We start from the raw sequence: 20,749 nt of genomic DNA, 5'->3' as shown, positions 1-20,749 counted from the left end.
AATGTATTATCCTTCCAAAATCATATGCAAAAAACTAAGAATAATCCAAAGCACTGGCTTCTGACATAGACTCACCCTAGTTTAGCTAGTTGCCAAAGGCAATTTAAAAGTTGACAGTATTCATTACAACTGTATCTCTTAACTACAGAAGCTCTATAGCAGGACTAAATAAGGAAGGTCAGTTAAAAGAGCTTGAATCAGGTACTTGCCAAACCATGGCTCGGTTTAATTTGTGGGCTGGCTTGGGGGTTGTTCGGCAAAGGCACACCATTACCCTGATCAGAAGGTTTTGCTTGCAATCTCATCTAAAATGCTACAGCTCTATCATCCGCTGCATAGAAAACAAAATCCCAGTAAAATGCCGGCATTGAAGTTGCTAATGCTGCTACCTCCGGAGAGACAGTTAGAGGTTGTCTCTACATGGATGGTGACTGCACGGCTCTGCAGGGGAGCAAGAAGAGGGCACCACAGCATCTGCTTGCAACATATGGGAGGAATTAATTAAGCATTTGTAAACAAACCCAATGCAGAAAGAGTGTCTTGAAGTTTATACACATCAGGTTACTGTACTTTTCAAATCTCTTTATGTACAAGCTTTAGGAAATCCAGTGGAAGACAATGCTTCAGCATTTACCAGGACTGGACCATAGCATTGAACATCAATATCCCCTTCCTCATTCCAAATGCAAAACATGCACGCAGGAGCTTATCTTCAATTCCAAATATGAAGTTTTAGTTGAACAGGTAGAAACACACCTCACTTTGCAGCTTCATAAATGTATCTGGGCGCTGATGATAAACAAAGGTATTATTTTAAATGGCCAAAAACAAGGAAATGTGGAATTTAGCCTACAACACTTCAAAAGACAGAAAATGTTGCTGTAATCAGGGAAATATATTGAATTTCTAAAAAGTAAATGTTTAAGCATTGCTCCCACAAGTATCACAAGAGTGTACAAATGCCTAGGAATATTATTCTAGAGCCATGTTTGAAGACAATCCTCTTCCATCAAAATCTCATTCTCATTGTTGACAATTCAATTCAATCCTATTTAAATACTCTTTCTTATAGAATTGCAATGGCCTGCTGATGTGCCTACATGACCATATGTGCACTGGGTTGATGATGACTAATGTGTAAAGACTGACCACACTGAACTTTCAGTACGATGTACCGTAGAAAGCAAAGCAGTTAAATAAAGACACAAGGTAATAATGATCATGTATAAGATTGGGCTATGATGCACTACAGAAAAGTAGAACAATAGAATAAAATGTATTTCTGCTGTCTCCAAAACAGTTTTCTTATACGCTTTTGTTTCTGAATATCTGACAAAACTTTATAGCTGTGCTTGAAAGCCAGGCTCTGCATACTGAAAATCGAAACAGTGACATCCTGCTACCATCCAAAAATGAAGATTTATTCACAGCAACTCCACTTTTATCAACCATATTAAAAATAAACAAACAAACAATTACATTGTTTTTAAGAGGTTAAATTAGACATGAATACATGTGCTATATAAATATATATATATACAAATGCTAAGGAGATATAGAAATATTTTGTTATCATCCCCTTTTGGTACCAAGTGGCAAATGCCTCTGCTTAGGACAGAAGTGTGAAAGCAAATGCAGATTCCTATTTTCAGCATATTTATACAAGTAACCCAAACTTTATATCATTTAAAATCAGGCAAGCAAGGGCATTTGTTTGTGGTCCTCCTTGTCCCCTTGATCCCATTCAGTCATCAGCTCTGAAGATACCTCAGTAAACAAATGATCCCAGTTCCAGCCAACATCCTCCTGTAGAGGGCAAAAACAACCCCATTAAAACTATGGCAGCGGCAGCACTGTCACAAAAGGATTCTTCTTGTGTGATACCCATGATCAAACCTGACCAAGAGACTCACAATACAGCTCTGTACCAACTATGAATCCAAAACCAAAGTCACATGACCCCAGTATGGCAGTCATCTCAGGGCTCGGGTCAAAGTGAAGGGTGTCGTTAAGATTCTGCCAGAGAAGTTTACGTTCCACAACCCATAAAATATGAATTTGCAAGCGGAAATGTTTTACGATTTCAGCAGTAGTGGGAGATTTTGTAATTCCTACAACCTCCCCTCACAGGGATGCTTAATTTCTTGAAGACCTCTTTTTGCTCCTCATGCCAAGAGACACCATAAAAGCCCTCTGGCTACCAGACATTACATCTGTATACTTTGTAACAAATAAGGTGAAAATACAAAGTATAAAACTTACCTCTCTGACTTCCTGCTCTGGTGCCAATACTTTAGTGAGAAGTTTTAGGTCAATTTCTCCATCCTGTAAAAGCAGGGAAAAAAAGATTTGGAAATAGGGAAATACGTTGAAAATGTCAATAAGCGGATGTTCCTTCTTACTTTTATGATAGCAATCATTCATTCAGTTTTATAGATTACAGAACTAACTAGTAAACAAATGGCTATTATATACTGTAGACTACGGGTTTGTTTAATCCGGCATTCAGTTGTCTTCACCCAAAGGATTAAAAACAATGGTTTCTGAGGCTCTTTGCAGTGGAGAAACTGTAATCAGCGGTTACAGTGTGAAACAGTTACAAAATAATTAGCCTTCATAGTAAAAGGAATACTTTAAAATGTCTATTTTCACAGCTGGCAGAATTTGACCAATAAAGACTTATAATAGCCCTCTAGTGCTGAAAAAAAACAATTGACTAATACTTCTAAAAGACAACTGACTTTTTCATACAACGGATGGTAACAGACAATAATATGTGCATCTTGTATAAATAACCTTATTAAATCATCTTTTTACCTGCATTTGGTGGTTCCTTCTCAATAGCTAATGGTTTACAGTATTCACTATATTGACATTAGTAAATAGAAAAAGCATGATCACAGGGATTATTTGTTACTAGAGACTAAACTGATTTTTTTTTTTTTATTGTGTTTGGTATGCTTATTTCGTTGCTTTGTCGACTTACCAATGTCTGAAAAGCCGAATGTTTCATGAGATCATTGTCCAGGTCGAGGTAAGTCATCACCCTGTTAACCTGTATGCTGACACAACAAAAATACGGTTTTCAGACCTCTAGGCAAAGCCCTTTATATATTTCATATAGTTCAGCAGGAGATATTTTGGGCAACAAATTTAAGATTTAGATCCCCAGCTTTACTCTATGAAACCCAAGTTCCTCATGAACCATTATGAACACTGAATTGGAATTTGAACATTTTAATTGAACTCTGATTGGATTCCTCTCGCGTACAAGGAGCTTCCATCATATTGCACACTAACGTAAGCCATTTATTTGCAATAACAAAGACATCTTAAAAATGAGTTGCAGATAACTTGTAAATAACATGAAAATGTTTGTTGATCATTGGGAACAATTAATCTCCATCCTCTTGGGAGTAGTGACTTCAACTGGCGACACAATTCGGGCACTATTGTTTGTACAGTTGTGTGACAAAAATAATTGTACTTTCCAAAGCCAAGCTTTCCTTAGCCAGTCTTAAGGTGCACCTGTTATGGACAGCATTTTTACATTTCTTGATGATTCAATCAAAATGTTACTGACTTCATTAAGGATGACAAATCCTTATTTGTTATCGCAACCAAGTCAACTGGATTATAAATACATAAAATGAAGCCCAGCTGCTTATCTGTACTTTCAATTCGAAGTGTGCGAAGCAGTCGCCCAGCAATGCATGCCAGTCCTACTCTCAGCACATTACACGCTACATTGCTCCAGCAATGAGTTCAATGTGGATATTATCACACAACGAAAGACAGGGATTGCTTAATAACATACAACGTTGTCACAGCTATGCCACAAAGCAGACACGTGTCAGGACGTCTCTCAGTCTTGTAAATCAAATTATACTACATGTTTCTCCAACAATAGCAAGCCGGGGTGTAAATCAACTATTACTGTTTTTTTTTTTCTGTATAACCACCCTGTATCCCAACAACCTTTTTTTTATGACAGCGTGCCATGCTTGCACAGCAAAAGTATGTTTTCAGCATGTGTTCTGAACTATCATGGAACAGTTTATACATCACACCTCTACCTCCTCCAGTCATGCAAACCTGCGCTGATTATTTCCAAGTCTGAACTATATTTTAGCTTGGAGAACTTTTCTGATTGAATTTAAATAACACAATTAAAATATTTTTAAACAAATCTGTGATGTTGTGTCTGTCACCTTGTTACCTCAATTTATAAAAGAAACAATTGTTCTTCATAAGCAATAAATAGCTTAAACAATGAATAAACAAAAACAAACACACGCATAACTGAACATGCTGCTGTTATTTAGTCATTCCTCATGCAGTCACTTCAACATATTTATTAATATGAGCTTTGGTAAAATAGTGTTCAATTAGCAAGGAACTGTCTAAAGTTTCAGTTACCTGGGTGGAGCTGCAACCTGCATTGTGAGGTCCTCTTCTTGAACATCTTCAAGGTCCGGGATTACTGGGATATCTGGAAATGTAAAAATTGTTCAACTTCAGAGCAGACTCACAGTAGATTCAGAATGCAATTAAACCCCTTCCTCATATGGTTAAAAGCTTTTCAGGAAGACAAAGGATGCCTCACATAGATAGGCTATGGATAGCTTTGAACTTGTTTCAAAGTTATTTTACAAAAACAATCGAAATACAGTTGTTTAATTTGAGGAAAAGGTCAATTCTAGTATCTGGTCCACTCTATAAGACAAACGTTGGGGGACAGTACTCTCAGGTTGTTTTGGGTGACAATAGACACTGATTAAAGAAATACAGTTAACCTGGTTTTATTGTAAAGCCCAGGAACTTATACATTTCTAATTTAACACAAAGTACAACCTAACTGATGTGTTGAAGCCTCAAAACCTTTAATCTGTAACCACATAACCTTGCACAAGCTTCAAGACCCTACAGCAGATAAAGAAGAATTTTTAAATTCATTAAATAAATCTCACTGCCCAACTGAAGAAAAAAAAAAAGAAAAAAACACCTTACTCTTTGGGGGAGGAAAAAAAAAAAAAAAGGTCCTAGATCTTTTTACAATTTGCATCTGATTTGATATTTTGTCTTACCATATCCTCCTTGGAGCTGCCCTGTCACAACAGCCAGGCTGCTATGAATATTCAAAAAGCAGGACACAGTCTTTCCCGCTGAGTGTGGGGCTCAGGCCAGGGGCTCCCCTGAAAGAACCCCCCGCTACACCAGCATTTGTGCCCTGTCACTGCAAGCCACCCGGAGGACCTCAAGCGGGCAGCACTTCAACCTGATGTCCACTCTGCCACTCTGCATCTCCCTACGTCCCTACTCTGCACGCAGCCCGGGCAGCGTCCAACTATGTGCAAGAGTATTTTTATACAAGCCCATCTGTGTAAGGTCGGAAGTCACTATGTGCCTTGGCAGGGTGGCTGTGCCAAGAGTCGCAAACACACTGGTCAAACAGTAGGAATTCTCTTTAATTGGCAAAAAGCAACAGGACATAATATGGCTCGGCTCCCAAGAAGGGCAGAGTGAACTCATGAGTTTTCAGAAATTTAAAACGGACTTAAAAAAAAAAAAAGTTTTTCAGGAATCCTTAAAATCAAGACCAAATGAATACATCATCGAGTGCACAACTGTTTAAATTAATATGATTTCTGGAACATCATTTGTTTTTAAAAAAAAGGTTGGCTCAGTGGTTTGAGGTTTGTATTACACATCTCAAGGGTGTAAAAGGCTGAAATCCCAGGCTTGGCTGTATGCAGCTTCCTGTCTAGACTCTGGATGAGGGGGCTAACGGCACAGCAAGTTGCAATGAATCCCCAACCTTTGGGAAGACATGTGCCTGCCCAGTGTAAAGGCAACACAGCAGGCTGATCTTGGTCTGCAAATGTATGTTTTTCTTCTAAATTCAAAAGCTTGGCATTCACATAACACAATGGCATTTTGGACAATGCCAGTTAGGCGTGATGCCATGTTTTCTCAAGTATCTCTAAAAAACTACACAATGAACTGTTTCAGGAAAATTAAGGAAAGCAAGACTATTTGTAACATTAGCTTCTTACCACAATGACACACCCTTTAGGAAAATTAGCTGGATAACCCAAGAAGAAATTGTACACTCAGTGACTTATTAATGTAACGTCTGTAGCCATGTAACCACCCAGGTTCGATTATTTTGTATAACAGTATGAGTTCAATTATTAGCTACTAGATAGACAATAAGACGTTTAAAACAACTTTGTATTAGATTATAATGCCCAGTTACCGAAACATTTCAAAGTAGCAACAATGCAAATCGTAAAGAACTTTTGGTAATCTCAGTTGGCCTTGCCTGGGTAAATAAAAAATTGAAGTCCTTTTGAAGTAACAAATATTATAAAGCATGTCTGAGTCTTTAGGGAGATATGGCTGAATGCACTAAAACTGCATTCATAAGGGTGGTTCTGGCAAGGAGTGCACGGTAATGTCAAACAGACTTGTGATAATCTACAGTATCATAGGTAAGCCAAAACAGCAACTAAATGGAAATTCTATAGTCTCCTACAGTCTAAATTAAAATGAAGATCCAAGATGTGAATATACCATGCAATATTGTTATCGCAATCTCAGGTAGTCATTGTTCTAGGGTAGATAACAGCACAAAAACAATATGGAAATTATAAAAGGTTCTTTAATTAATGAAATTGGTCTCATTTAGCATGTGACAGGATGCATCTGTGTTTCTGAAATCACGGCACTGGTATTTCATATTCATGAGTTTCTGTGACACTTTGTCCTCTCATTTAAAATGCATTTCATTCAGCAAATTCCAGCCCCACCCGACCCCCAATCAAAGATAAGTCTTTTCACAATGACATCAAAAATCCAGGGCATACTTTGCAAATACTTTAAAAGGCCACTTTTCTATCTCCATAGAATGTTAGAATACAAAAAAAGCTTCTGCAGTAGGTGTGAGAGTTATACAGAATCTTTGTCAGTAACAGTTATCAACAGTTTTCCTTTCTGCTATGGGTTCAAGACATGGGGTAAGGCTCCCGTTTTTAGCAAGCAGAATCATGGAGAGAAAAGGTTAACTTAAGTTTATTAACATGCAAACTACTGTTTATACAATATTGTTTTTTAATTTACTTTTGTAATTTAACTGCAGATTATCTTAAAGATATTGAACTGTGGAACTGAATCTCATTGGCAAGTGCCTTCTTAGTATTCTGTTGTAAATAGCTTGCATAAACTGAAATCAAAAGTGCCACCTTTTTATCCTGGATGAAATACATCAAAGCATAAAGCACAATTTTTGTAAAGGGGATTTTGGAAAACAAGCTGAAATCAACCTTGTGCTTTTGGCAGAGACTGTGCTAGTAAAAAGAAAAAGTTATACTACGAGTAAACTCATTACCTACAAGACAGGTAAGTGGATATACTAATATAAATGTCAGAGCTGGCAGGGTTTTTCAAAAAACATTTTTTACCTGGATTCTGGCATTAAGATTTCTAAAAATGTTTATTTTTCCTAAAAAAAAAAAAAAAAAAAACACAGTCTCACATCCACATTTAGGTATAAATATTGTTTACAAAAAAAACAAAAACTTTTTTATATCAAAACACTAGAAATGAATTGCAATCTAAACAAGTTAGATACTGTTTTGGTACCAACAGCAGGGTGATGTAGCAGCTCTTGGCCCACTCAGGTCCTTTTATTAATCATGAACTAGGCAAATCAAAACTTGCTTCAATTGTATAGGTTGTATTTGTTCCATTGCATTAAGACTTCAATGTTGCATACATCTTAACTATGTTGCGTACTGTACCTCCAGATTTTGTTTGGCTTTGCATATATTGCAAGCGTGCCTGTTTAGATATAGAGTTGGCCCTCACAAACTATTGGTGCTCTGGAATGAACTTGCAGTGCTGAAGCAATATATATTAATATACTTTTTTTTTTATAGCAAACCATTGATAATAAAGGTATTGGCAAAACCTGTAGCACCTCAGTATGTGAAAAGATTTTTAAAACTAAGCACTACATTTATATAAAAAAAAAAAAAACAGAAGCTTGGCGACACAAACATTTGTGGCAGCAGTCTGTTCGGATCGCAGCCTTTTGAAATGTGATTGGCACATGATGGATGAGGGTGCCTGGCTGCCACTTTCTCTCGTGTCAGCTTGTGGTCCTGGGGGACGATAAAATAATCAAGAGCTGTATAGCTATCTCACTAACCCTCGGCTGCTGCAATTTTCAAAGCCCACGCCTCTGGCGCTGCATAAAGAGAGCTCCTCTGCGCTGTAATCATCTTTTTAAGTTTCGCTTACATAAAAGCTGCATCACCAACAAACCGGTTACAAAACAAACCATTAGAGCCTACAAAACAAACCATTACCGACTGTAAGTCCTGAAATACCGCTGTTGGTAGGTGAGAGCTGTAAAGAATTCCAGATGAATGCTTTGTCCAATAACCTACATCTTGTTATTTGCCAACCCTGCATGTAGTGCCCCCCCCCCCCCCCCAATGTAGATAGCTAAAGATGACCTTTTATATTCACTCCTGAAAGAAACATCATAGTTTGTCTGATGAGTTTAAAGAGATAGGAATAGGAATATTAGCACACATTTAAAACACAAGTGTTACACACCCAGTAATAACACTACAGCAGATGATACCTGGAGCATTTGGGGTGGGCATGTTTGGAGTATTCCTTGTTGAACCAGCAATGCACTACTGTATATTACTAAACAGGCACAGAGATGCACTCTGACATCACCAAGAACAGCCTCATACTGAAACACTACTCTTTGTTCTCTAGTATGATGTAAATATTAACTTCATAAAATAATATATGTATCCAATCATTTTGGGTCTGATTCATTCGCAGTTTCAAGACACCCGATTATTTTATTCTTCAAACTCTGAACAGACTTTAAACAAAGTCAACACTTTGTTAATATTGCCTATTATCTCATTCTTGTTTTGGGTGACAATAGACACTGATTAAAGAAATACAGTTAACCTGGTTTTATTCTAAAGTAACTTTACAGTCACCACTCTTGAAAAATTACTGATTTTTAAATTAAATTAAATTATATATATATATATATATATATATATATATATATATATATATCTCAACAAACCTTCTACCATCACAACACACGCCTTAAGAAATCTGAAGGCATTGAAATGTGCATAACATCTTAATAAACACAAGGAATAGGGAGTGTAAATAGAATGGCTGCGCTCAGGTGCAATTTAGGGGAAATGCTCAGGCAATTTCACTGTTATTTCCCCTGCTGATGTGGGTAGAAAAATTGAACAATTATCTCTGACTCTGGTCTGTTTAAATTTCTCCAATCCCTACACTGTTTGTGCTGAGGACCACCAAGCCCTGAGGTGCAGAAGTCATTGCAGCTTTTGTCCTTGTGGATTCAAAATATCTACAAGTTACTAGGCAGAGATCTAGCTTGTGTATATACAGTATTAAATATTTTGAAAAATGTAATATACAACTGTGCATATAATCCTGTTGTATTTAACTGAATTCCTGATCAAGTATATATATATATATATATATATATTTTTCCCCGCCCCCCCCCCCCCCCCCCCCAGGATCTGCAGGTGCTGTTAAATCATAACCATGCAATCCGGCAACATATCTAAGTCTTTACTTCACTAAGATTGTAGATACTCAATTAGTAACATTTTTAAGCAATGTCATTCAGATTGCTATGACGTCAGGTTTTCAGGTATCTCTGCACACATTAGTATGTCCAGAATCCGCTCACCTCCTTCATCGTCAGAGCCCTCTGGGGTTTGCGGTCTCAAACGTCTACTGCAAAAACAAGAAGTACAGAAAAATGAATTATTTAATGCTTTCAATCTGCTCTAATGATGAGGTCATCATCATTGGTTGTTTCAAGATGAGGATTTAACTTTGATGATGAATTTTCAACTAAGTGAAGCTACAGATGGTTTGATATTAAGATCACTTTATATGTGTCGGCACATTTCTTTGTTTTTTTTTTCCAGGCTGCCTGGAATGCTCTTGCCAAATTCCCCAGCGCTTGATACTATCATTGGCTGTAGGTTGCAAGCCTAACTATACAGAGGGCAGTTTCTCTATTTACTCGGCAATCATGCAATTATATTTTAAGCCCTGCCCCTCTATTAAAATAAATTATTGGAGTTGTAAACATGCTATGTGTAATACCATGAAATGGACAAGCAATAAACAGGTGAGTGGATTTCTATGTGACAGACATGATTTGGCATCCTTTTGTAGCATTAAGTTCTTCAAGGCATAGCGATTTAAGCTTTTTATCTTGGAACAAACCTTTCACGCTTCAAATACAAATGAAACCAAGTTCTGCTAAGCAGCCTTTTAAAAACAGATCATGGAGGGGTTTTGCTGTTCTGTCATTTCAGCAATTAGTTAAGTGAGAATGAATATTTATTACATTAAAAAAGGACAAAAATGCTTCACCAGATTTTCTGCTTTTATTAAAAGTTAGAAAAACTATTGTATTGCAAGGCAAATTGATAATGACAAGCCTTAAAGGAAGTCTATAGGGGGAGGGGGATGAAGGTGAAAACATACTCCTCAACCTCGTCAGCAGCTGGTCTTCTTCCAGACCTGGGAGAGAAGAAAAGGAAAATCTTATTAGAATTTACTTGATTAAGCCTTTTAAACTCAAGAATAACAGCCTGCTGAGCTAATTCTCCTTTAACCCCAGATATATTACTGAGGTGCAGTACAGCAGAAGGGTGCTGAAGCAGCACTTTGTAAAGCTAATGAAATGACAGTTACATTTTTTTAAAACATGGTCATGGTCTATCATTCACTAACTGACTACTGACTGTAAAGCTAAAACGCAAATATATGTAGTTTTCATTAAACAAAAAATCTTCTTTTCCCAAGATGTAAAAGGGGAATGTGATAAAAAAAAGGGACATACTGGCCGACTAAAAAATGAGTTTATAGTGCCAGTGTGAGTCAAAATTAAAACAAGTGCACTCATCACTTGTGTAACTGTATCATTACTTATAAAACTAGATTAGCCATTGTAGTTGAACAGCATATATTTGCTTGGTAAATATCCCCTTTATATAATAATGACGAATAAGAAGTATATAGTCATCCACCGATGTGCCTTTGCATACTAATTCATGTTGATGGCTAGCCACTGGAGCTATTGCTCAAGTTCTTTAATTAATGTAAATGTCCTCTTTTTAGACCCCTATCCTGTTCCCTTCCTAATATTCCCTTCTCGTATAACCATTGCAATGGCACATCAGTATCTTAGTTGATCATTAGCACCATTCTAGTACCAAAAAACAACCAGAATTGAATGCAAGCAGGTGCTGAAACATTCATGTTATCACCAAGGGATGCATTGAAAAAAACATGCAGAAATGCCATAAACTTTAATACTATTGACAATCAAGTGAAACACATCATAAGCTTTACATCGGCTTATCAAAGGTTTGATAAACTATAAAATAAGTTTGTCAAAGACTGGGTTGATTTTTTTTAATGTCATTTTATACCATGGTTTTACAAAGCAGCAGAGATTTATTTCTCTGCTCGATACTGTTCCTTTGTGCTGGTGCAAAGGCTTACTGAGGGGTGCCACCTGCTGATCATAAAGAGAAGTAACTTAAACCAACTGTTACAGTACAGCTAGGGAACCCAGCAAGGGCTCCTGTAAAACCCTAGGAGATATGAGGTTTAATTCATACACAAACAAATTCATATTATAGGAGAAGAAATGTAACACACATTTTAACCAAATGTAATTCAGAGAAGTCACAGATTGCCAAAAATCAGATACTAGTACTGTACCATGCAGATAGCTTCTGTATTTGTAAAATATTTTACCACCTTCTAAGAACATCCCTATTAATGTATCTTCCCCTTCTTTAAATTGCTCCATTCCCTCTGTATTTTTCAGACCATTTCTAATTTTTCCCTGATCTCAATGGCCCAGAATGTAATAGTCTAATGGGATGTCATTTTTCAGTTGGTTAATTAATTTCTTCAGCTCCTCTGCTCTGCCATTCATTTTCTTTCCAATGTATAGTACTCCCAAAGAAACTTAATCTCAATGTAGGTCAGCGCCTATTGCAAGCCACTGAAATGCACATATTTCACTTTTTTTCCTACTAGAAATGTGTGCCTCCTACAAGTCTGGAATTGTGAAAAAGAATGTGCTCTAATCCATTATTATTATTATTATTATTATTATTATTATTATTTATTTCTTAGCAGATGCCCTTATCCAGGGCGACTTACAATCGTAAGCAAATACATTTCAAGTGTTACAATACAAGTAATACAATAAGAGCAAGAAATACAATAACTTTTGTTCAAGCAAAGTACAAGTGTGACAATCCATGGCCCTAATATGTATTTTTGAATAGTACTCAGTGTCATCAGGTGCTGAAACTTTGTAATTGTAGCAAAGATATTATAGGGAAAGTTAAATCCTACTTGCTAACTGCTCTTTAAAACAACAAAAAAATCTGGTGTCAGATGCACGTTTGCACGGTTCTTATTATTTTAAAGGAACTTGAAGGCAGATTGTGTTTCCAGCTTGAGGCTTTTAAAATGAACAGGCTGACACAAATCCCAGCTTTCCAGCCAGATGCACTGTTGTGTGTGGTGACCACATGCTCCAGAAGGTCATGGATTCCTGTATCACTTCTACCAGGGGTTCTGAAGTCTGCCTAGACACAGGCAGCAGTGGACTGCTATCCTTGGTGATGGAGCAGGCGGCTGCCTCCCAAGGGAGAGAACAAACAGATCTTGTCGTCGTTGCCTCATCGTGCAAGGAGCTTCGCTACTGACCCATGAGCAGGAGGCACTGTCAAGCACTGGCTGTGAGAAATCTACCAGCAATTCAACTCTTAGCCTCTGCCAGCTGGTAATTTTAAACATGAAGAACAAACTGATTTTCTTTCACATAGCTAAGCAGAAAAAAAAGATTAATTCAAACAAACTAGATATTCTTTGGAAAGCAGATGCTGTCTGTTGATTATATACTTTTACAGACAGACCACAGTCTTACCAGCACTGTCATACTGCTGCTTTCCTCTTTCAGACAGATAAAGACAAGCCTGCTTAATTTCTTGGCCACTGTAACTAGTCACTTAACACCAAGTTAAGTTAGAAAAGCAGAAGCACACTGTCCACCATCTTCCTGACCTTGACACATCAGCCTCCAAGGTGAGGACATTTCAACACGCATTATGAGCACTTGATTAAGACTTATGTAACAAGAAAAGATGGACATGGTAAAACTGTCTGGAAAAAGTATAAAATATACTGTGACAACCTGGCTCTGAATGTTCATCAATAAACCGACAGATCATTTGGTGTCAATTACGAGTGATAGATTGGCAAATCCTGGCGTTTCTTCACCGAAATTAACAGGAGGAGGGCAGGGATGATTGAGAGTGATGTGTGACATTGAATGGAAAAGTCCTTGGGGTCCCACAGGAACCATTACTTTCCCTTCAGTAAGGATCAATGGCTTAACAGGTCCAAACATCTTTACCCCCCCTTTTGCATCCAAGAAGGCACGTGTTAAAATGGCAAAGAAGACTGACACGTTGACCCTTTACCATCAGATGAATTGAGTTTGCTACTTTCTCTGACTGAATTAGTGATATGTTAAACGAGGCACACAACCAGAATAAGTCTGCATGGATAGGTGGATACTGGAATACTGGCCAGAAACACAAAGATTACATGTAGAAACAATAAAGAACAGAAATATATGAATTACATACATCTGTTTTACATCTTGAGAGCAATGGCAGAAAGCCCTGGGAAAACAAAATATGAGCTACTTGATTTTCTTATAAATACCCTTATAGCAAAAGATTCAGTCCATCACAATAAAGACATTTCTATAGCCAGAACTCTATTCCAGATCATCCATCCTCCATACAGAACTAACTGCTGGTTTTGTATTTATGTAGAGTTCAGATTTTAACAGGAATACAGTATAAACTCGAATGGTTTCACTACAGTACAATTTGATTAATTTATAAAATAGGGTTGTCGCCCCCCATATAATATAGACAAGCTTCTTTATAGGGTTGACCTGTTTGCCACTCTATTGCCAATTATGAGAATAAAAGCATACCCCCCCCCCCCCCCCCCAAGATTAAATTACACTTGTTTTCCATTATTGACCTGTGACAGCATACACTTGATACTACAAACGCAGCAAGGTTTATTTAGTTCATCTTAAACAGAGCTGGTCTGCCTGGAAACTGGCACTTCTTAGAACCAGGAATAAGGTACTCACTTGGCAGAGCCAGGGGTGTCATCTGCCCAGCCTCCTTGGCGGAGAGGGGGTTTTGTTGGGGGTCCCTGGAGGACAGAACCAAGAATATTTATTTACAAAGTTGCTCTCCCAGACAAACTTGAGATGCAACATTTCATTTACAAAGGGGTATAACATTCAAACTTTCTACAGTAGTCTGAAACAGTTAAAATCACATAATGCATCTTGAAAAATACAACTATTAACCATAAAATAAAATATTACACTGTATGTTTTATTACATTGTTTTCAATTTAAGGATAACATTCTATAGAATAATTCTTAAAAGACATGCAAGATTTCAGGATTGACAGGACACCAACCTAACCATGGACATAAATACAAAATGAGAGCCATCAATAACATAACATTTTAGATCACCATTATCTACACTACATTCACTGTATCCACATACAGTAAAGTTTTACACAGACACAGAGTGTATGCTTCCATTTGAAACTGTCAATAACTTAGACCATCCAAGGCAAATATTGAATCTGCTTCTCTAGATATAAAGTTTGATATATGTATACCCCTGATTTTGATACTCTCAATAAGTTGTGCTAAAGAAATGTCCTTAGCAAGTTTCATCACAGTAACTTGTATTGGTTAAAATGTCATAGCTATTCATGTTATTTCCCTTAAATGTAAAACATCTATGTTTCCTAATATGAGAGTATAAAATAAAAACTGTGGGAACCACAGTGAGTGTTTGCCAGAAGCCAGTTTCTCTAGGATAGCAGAGCATGACCTGAAATAACTACTGATGGAAAAATTACTCTCTCTCTCTCTCTCTCCTTTGGGTCTAAAAATAGCACAGGGGCACAAATGAGCCGAGATCACGGCATTGTGAACAAGCCACAGGACAAACATCTGAATGAAAGAATTCCAGAAAGCACTTACTGTGTGAATGAAAAAAAAATAATCACAATCCTCATAACCAAATTGGGGTTTCAAATGATGCACATCTCTCTAAGGAATTTCCAAGTATTTAGTACTTGAGAGGAAATATCAATTTTCCTTATCCCATTCAATTGGAACTAAAACTAAACTGAACTGGAAGTCACCATAGTTAAGTTATTTGATTTAGGAGAGTTAGCAAAGTTGAAATATTCAAGATGGTCAAATGCTTTTTTGGCTACTCTTGAAAGATAATGGACTCAAGTGAATTTAGTAAAAAAAAAAACAACAAAAAAAAAACCATTAACAAAAATAATACATTTAAAGGGGGGTCTCCACAAGGACAAAGGAGGCATGCATTGTATTACAATCTTTTTTTGCAAATCCATTAAAATGTATGTAACTTTTAACAGGATTTATCAGCCTTAAAACGTTCCCCCCTTAGAGAACGCTTCAACAAAAGGCACCACTCACAAATAAGTTTGACTGTCACAAGTCAGCTCATGGGGCTGTTTTGCATAGGGTTAGATGTAATAATATGCGTACTGATTTGTACATTGCCAGATGTCCTTATTATCCTCCTGTATAGCACTATTCACAATCAACAGATGGCAAATGTGGACATTTCGAGTGGCTGATTGTAGGCATAGTGTAGGATCAGAATATTAAAGCAGTAGGTTAAAGAATCACTTAAATTAGTATTTCAAATGACCTTTTTCTGTACAAACAAATAAATTGTACGCTTATTTCAAAGTTAACTATGAATAAAATATGTTGTCTCAGGGATTGGTATTATCAACTAAAGGAATGCACCATTAATTCAAATCCTGCTGATTTAGTGTCAAGCCATATATGAACAAGTACCTAAATATGTTTCTTATTAAATAAAATATGTAATATCTAAATACAAAGAGCCTGTTATCTGAGTTCAACCACAGTTGAAACTGATCTAAAAACTACAAAAAAGGCTGAAAAATGTGACCAATCAGTGAAATTATTTTAAAGAGGAAGAAAGGGAGAAAACAAAATACCGGCCGATAAAACATCTAGACTCAAAATAAACCAACTGGTCACACGACACCTCACAAAAATGTATTTTTTATGTAGAAACTGGGTCGCAGGGGGCGCGAGAATCCCATTTTTACATTGAGGAAGTTGGCCTAATTTGGAAAGATTAATGCAAAAGCATTGCTGAAATTCCTTGTTGGAGAATTTGGCTCAGCTTACCACTCTTGGGGACAAAACTGGACCTCAACACTGCAAATGGCAGCGCTTAGAAAAAAAACACAAGAAGCTCTGTCATACGCCCTTTCTAATTTTACTTTGCAGGAAAATGAGTTTGTATTTTGGAAGCAAAGCTTATTTGGAAGCAAATGTGCATGGTCAATTATGTGAACTTTAATGTTCTGCCACTGAGGCCCGTACCTTACTAGCACACTGGTAGTTTCTAAAGAACATGTTCATCTAGAAGGTTCTGTCCCAATGATAGTCCTCCTACGACTGCAAATAGATTCAGAAAAAAAATGGGATATAACAATTTGTAGTTTTTGAGAATCTAGCTAATATTTGGGGCTGCCTCCTCCTTTAACTAACTTTTACTCAACTTCCATTTGTACCCTCTGGTCCTACGAAGTTCTTATACCCTGGTTAATTCTTAAACCTGACCTCATAGCTCATGCCATTTAGTCCTGAGGTAGACCTAGTGTAGCAGTGTCTACTTTGTTACGAGGATGCCAGAACTGGATACAGTATTTTACATGGGTTCTAACTACTAGATCATAACTACTGCAAACAGAAACCAAACACATGCAGCAAAACAGGAGAGTGAAAAAGAAAAATGCTGCTAATACTAGATTCAATTTATCCACTCCTCTAATTTCTCCATCGGGAAAACAAAAATGCAAGTACCTGATCAGAATCCTGCTATTCATAAACAAAATAATGGTTAAAAAAATAAATAAATAAATAAATAATCTTTGAAAATAGGATTTTGTAGTAGTATTATGCTTTTTACATTTTTATAAATACAGTCCTGTGTTACTGGCTGTTATATTTCAGGGAGTTTCTAAACTGTAATGTAATTGGAATGGTTATTATGAAACAGATTAAAAGCAGTTCTAGTTCAAGCTACATTTGTCTCACACAAAAAAGCAGCATTTTGTGTATTACAACATCCAAATACTGGAAGTAGTGAGAACAATTCTCCAATGTAAAGTATAGTGCGTACAAGATTATTACCAACATGGCCAAACTGTAAATCAAACATACTGTACTGTACTGTACAACATGTACTGTGCCTCTTGTAGTGTACAGAGACGCTGCACTCCCCATACTGAAAGCTATGTCAAGAAACACTGTACAGTTTTTATACAAATACCAACTAAATACTACAATAACAATACTATAGCTGTGGTGGGGTTTTTTGTATTGAAAAGCTATAGTGCTAAATTAGATTTATAAAAGCTATTACTCTATATACCATATTACAGTACCTCGTCTTCATCCTCTTCTTCCTTAACAGTTTCAAAGTTCAGCAATAGATTAGAAACAAAAATATTGAAAATAACACCAGGAAGAAAGAGTACCTGAGATATAGATATATAGAATACATATATATTCTTTGAGCTAATAGGGCAGCAGTGTGGAGTAGTGGTTAGGGCTCTGGACTCTTGACTGGAGGGTTGTGGGTTCAATCCCAGGTGGGTACACGGCTGCTGTACCCTTGAGCAAGGTACTTTACCTAGATTGCTCCAGTAAAAACCCAACTGTATAAATGGGTAATTGTATGTAAAAAAATAATGTGATATCTTGTAATAATTGTAAGTCGCCCTGGATAAGGGCGTCTGCTAAGAAATATATAATAATAATAATAATAATAATAATACACACACACATATACATATATATTAGTTTGGATTAGTTTACAGCTAACAAAATCGTGTTGCATACCTGTCAACTCGCTGGTATAAAAGTAGGGCTCAAAAAGGGTTGACAGGTATGAAGTTGCTAAATCTAAAATTACTTTCATTCAGGTTTAACCTTTGAGGAGGCATTAAATGAGCCTCTTTCTGAATAACTGAAATGCTGATGAGAACTTCAATTAACCAGAAAGCATTGTTCTATAAATTGTGGTTTTCCTTTATTTAACTCCAAAGGAGTTTTTAAAATGTCTCATTTAATAATGTTGTTAACTGAATTAAAGTAAGCAGCAGTGTTAGCACGAAAGGGTGTGTAAATGGCATCCACAGTATTTACCTCTCCAGCGGATGCTGACGTGGATTCTTTCCTATTTCGAGCTTCATCTTGCTGAAGCCCCTGTGAGTGACGTGCTCTACGGCCCGTCTTGGCTGCCTGTAACAGTTTAAATCAACAATTCGTTATTTTAAAGTCACATATTGTTATTTTTTAGTAATTAGTATCAGCAGCCATGGCTTACAATAAAACATGCAAGCATTTACCGGACTGAGAAACACAAAGAACTGATTTGACATGGTCCGAACTTGTATTTAACATTACTGTAGTACGTGTAAAGTAAAGTACCTGTTGAAGGACAATACAAAAGCTGCACAACAGACGAAATAACACGCCACTAACTGTCGGTGTCAGGACCACACTTTATACACCAGGTGCTGTATGTTTGTTTTCACCCTTTTCCAGTGTTTGTTTCTTCCCGTTTTATTAAATGTAGCTGTGTTGCATTTTAAATCCAACGGCGTTTATATATCTATAAATGTTAAGGCTCGTAATACATATTTTCAAAGGTTCTTGTTTTGAATGTAAAAATGCAGGAGTATAATGAACGCCATGCTAGTTGTATTGTAGCTTAAAACAAAACATAGATAGAGGGCCAAAAAAATTGCGTGTGTAAGACAGCTTGTACAAAGACAAGTGAACACACACAATAACTAGCCGCTCCGATGTATAATACAAGTGGTACAAATACAGTATCATTTTTCTGATCTTTAGGGTACATATCACTCACAGCTTTCTTCGTGCCACTGTCTCCGAGCTCCAGACTATCGGCCATCTTTAATCTTTGCAGTTTAGTCGCTAACTACAACTTCCTGGTAACCGGAAGCAGCGTCCCCAGCAACAGTTTCCAAGGCGACGTGAACGGCGGCGAGATAAAACATGGATATGAACAGGAGAGAGGTATAAAAATGATAACATTATTATCAGTAGTAGCAGCAACTACTACTACTACTACTACTACAAATATTATTAATATTATTATTATTATTATTATTATTATTATTATTAATAATAATAATAATAATAATAATAATAATAATAATAATAATAATACAGTAATGACATCTTTATTAACTTAATGTATTTATTATAATTATCGAGGCCTGTTATTAATAGGATAAGTAGTAGTAGTATTAGTAGTAGTAGTAGTAGTAATAATAATAATAATAATAATAATAATAATAATAATAATAATAATAATAATAATAATAATAATAATGACTTTGGTGGCTGAAAAGTCCTAGTGTACCATGTCCTGCATTCACAAACTCCTACTCCATATGAAAATAGAGAACCAGGTTGCTGATATTAATAGATGAACACCATGTGCAGAATTAATGCCAATGCTGTACTGCATCATGGAACTACAACCATCCTAGTGTGATGAAGTCAGCTCTCTGGCATGTACAGTAAGAACGTGTGGTTTATTTGTGTTAGTCAATGGTAGTTGGTGATGCGCCAGCGTTTCCAGATCCTAGTATTGTTCTCCAGGACAGAGCCAGCAAACGAGCATTTAGGCGACTTGGACCCTTGCCTTATATAGCGATGTTCAGTTCAATTCAGTGTAGTAATCTGACACAACCTTAAAATTCAATACCGTTCATGCTTGTGAGTTCGTTGCAGTCAAGTCTGATATATTAGATGTTCACTTAAATATAATACTACTACTAATATATAACATGAGCCACGCTAGTATAGACTGGTAAAAAAAAAAAAAGAAAAGAGTTAATTAATCTAGTTAAATGCTTGAAAGCAGTAAAGTGTTAATAGTTTGTTTTAATATGTGTGTGTGTGTGACAATATCTACCTGAAGGAGTATATATATATATATATACACTACCGGTCAAAAGTTTTAGAACTCCTCCATTTCTCCAGTTTTTATTGAAATTTACGCAGTTTAATGTCTCAATGTACTCTGAAATTAAAGCATAGAACAAATAAACAATTGGAGATAAAAAAAGAAATCATTGAATCGTTTTGTTTAACAAAATTTAATCTAAATTTTTGACTCATCAAAGTAGCCACCTTTTGCAGATATAACAGCTGAACACACTCGTGGCATTCTTTCTACAATGGAAATCAAATATTGTTCGGAAATTTGTTCCCAACACTGTTGCAGAAGTTCCCACAAATGTGTTGCACTTGTAGGTTGTTTTGCTTTCACCCTTCTGTTCATCCCAAACCAGCTCGGTGGGGTTTAAGTCTGGAGACTGTGCTGGCCATTCCATGATTTGAAGCCTACCGTCTTGTTCTTTTCTTCTAAGGTAGTTCTGACAT

At 36.6% G+C, this 20,749-nt stretch overlaps 1 protein-coding gene across 2 annotated transcripts; it reads right to left on the bottom strand.

The window, feature by feature from the left end:
* Positions 1 to 1,400: 1,400 nt before the first annotated feature.
* LOC117422118 (intraflagellar transport protein 43 homolog A) lies at positions 1,401 to 19,331 on the bottom strand. 2 transcript variants are annotated; one of them, XM_058987879.1, is made up of 10 exons: positions 19,203 to 19,331; positions 18,476 to 18,571; positions 17,713 to 17,733; positions 14,303 to 14,367; positions 10,585 to 10,620; positions 9,773 to 9,819; positions 4,420 to 4,492; positions 2,987 to 3,062; positions 2,263 to 2,325; positions 1,401 to 1,806 (listed from the first exon to the last, which is right to left on the bottom strand). In XM_058987879.1, the coding sequence occupies exons 1-10, from the start codon at positions 19,245 to 19,247 to the stop codon at positions 1,693 to 1,695; spliced, it is 636 nt and encodes a 211-aa protein (XP_058843862.1). In that variant the 5' UTR covers positions 19,248 to 19,331; the 3' UTR covers positions 1,401 to 1,692. The 2 variants fall into 2 exon arrangements, with proteins under 2 accessions (XP_058843862.1, XP_058843863.1); XM_058987880.1 differs by lacking the exon at positions 17,713 to 17,733.
* Between the last annotated feature and the right edge of the window lie 1,418 nt (positions 19,332 to 20,749).

The sequence above is a fragment of the Acipenser ruthenus genome, chromosome 15, assembly GCF_902713425.1.
Source record: "Acipenser ruthenus chromosome 15, fAciRut3.2 maternal haplotype, whole genome shotgun sequence".
Classification (NCBI taxonomy): Eukaryota; Metazoa; Chordata; class Actinopteri; order Acipenseriformes; family Acipenseridae; genus Acipenser; species Acipenser ruthenus.
Note: the sequence above shows the minus strand (reverse complement) of the source record. Positions and strands in the feature narration are given on the sequence as shown.

What these genes read in the sequence shown, in the direction of transcription:
- LOC117422118 (XM_058987879.1), bottom strand. Translation starts at nt 19,247, where the DNA reads ATGGCCGATAGTCTGGAGCTCGGAGACAGTGGCACGAAGAAAGCT. An exon ending in GCTGCTGACGAGGTTGAGGA is followed by an intron (nt 9,820 to 10,584) that starts GTATGTTTTCAC and finishes TTGTTTTTGCAG; the next exon opens with TAGACGTTTGAGACCGCAAA. An exon ending in CAGAGCAGGAAGTCAGAGAG is followed by an intron (nt 1,807 to 2,262) that starts GTAAGTTTTATA and finishes TGCCCTCTACAG; the next exon opens with GAGGATGTTGGCTGGAACTG.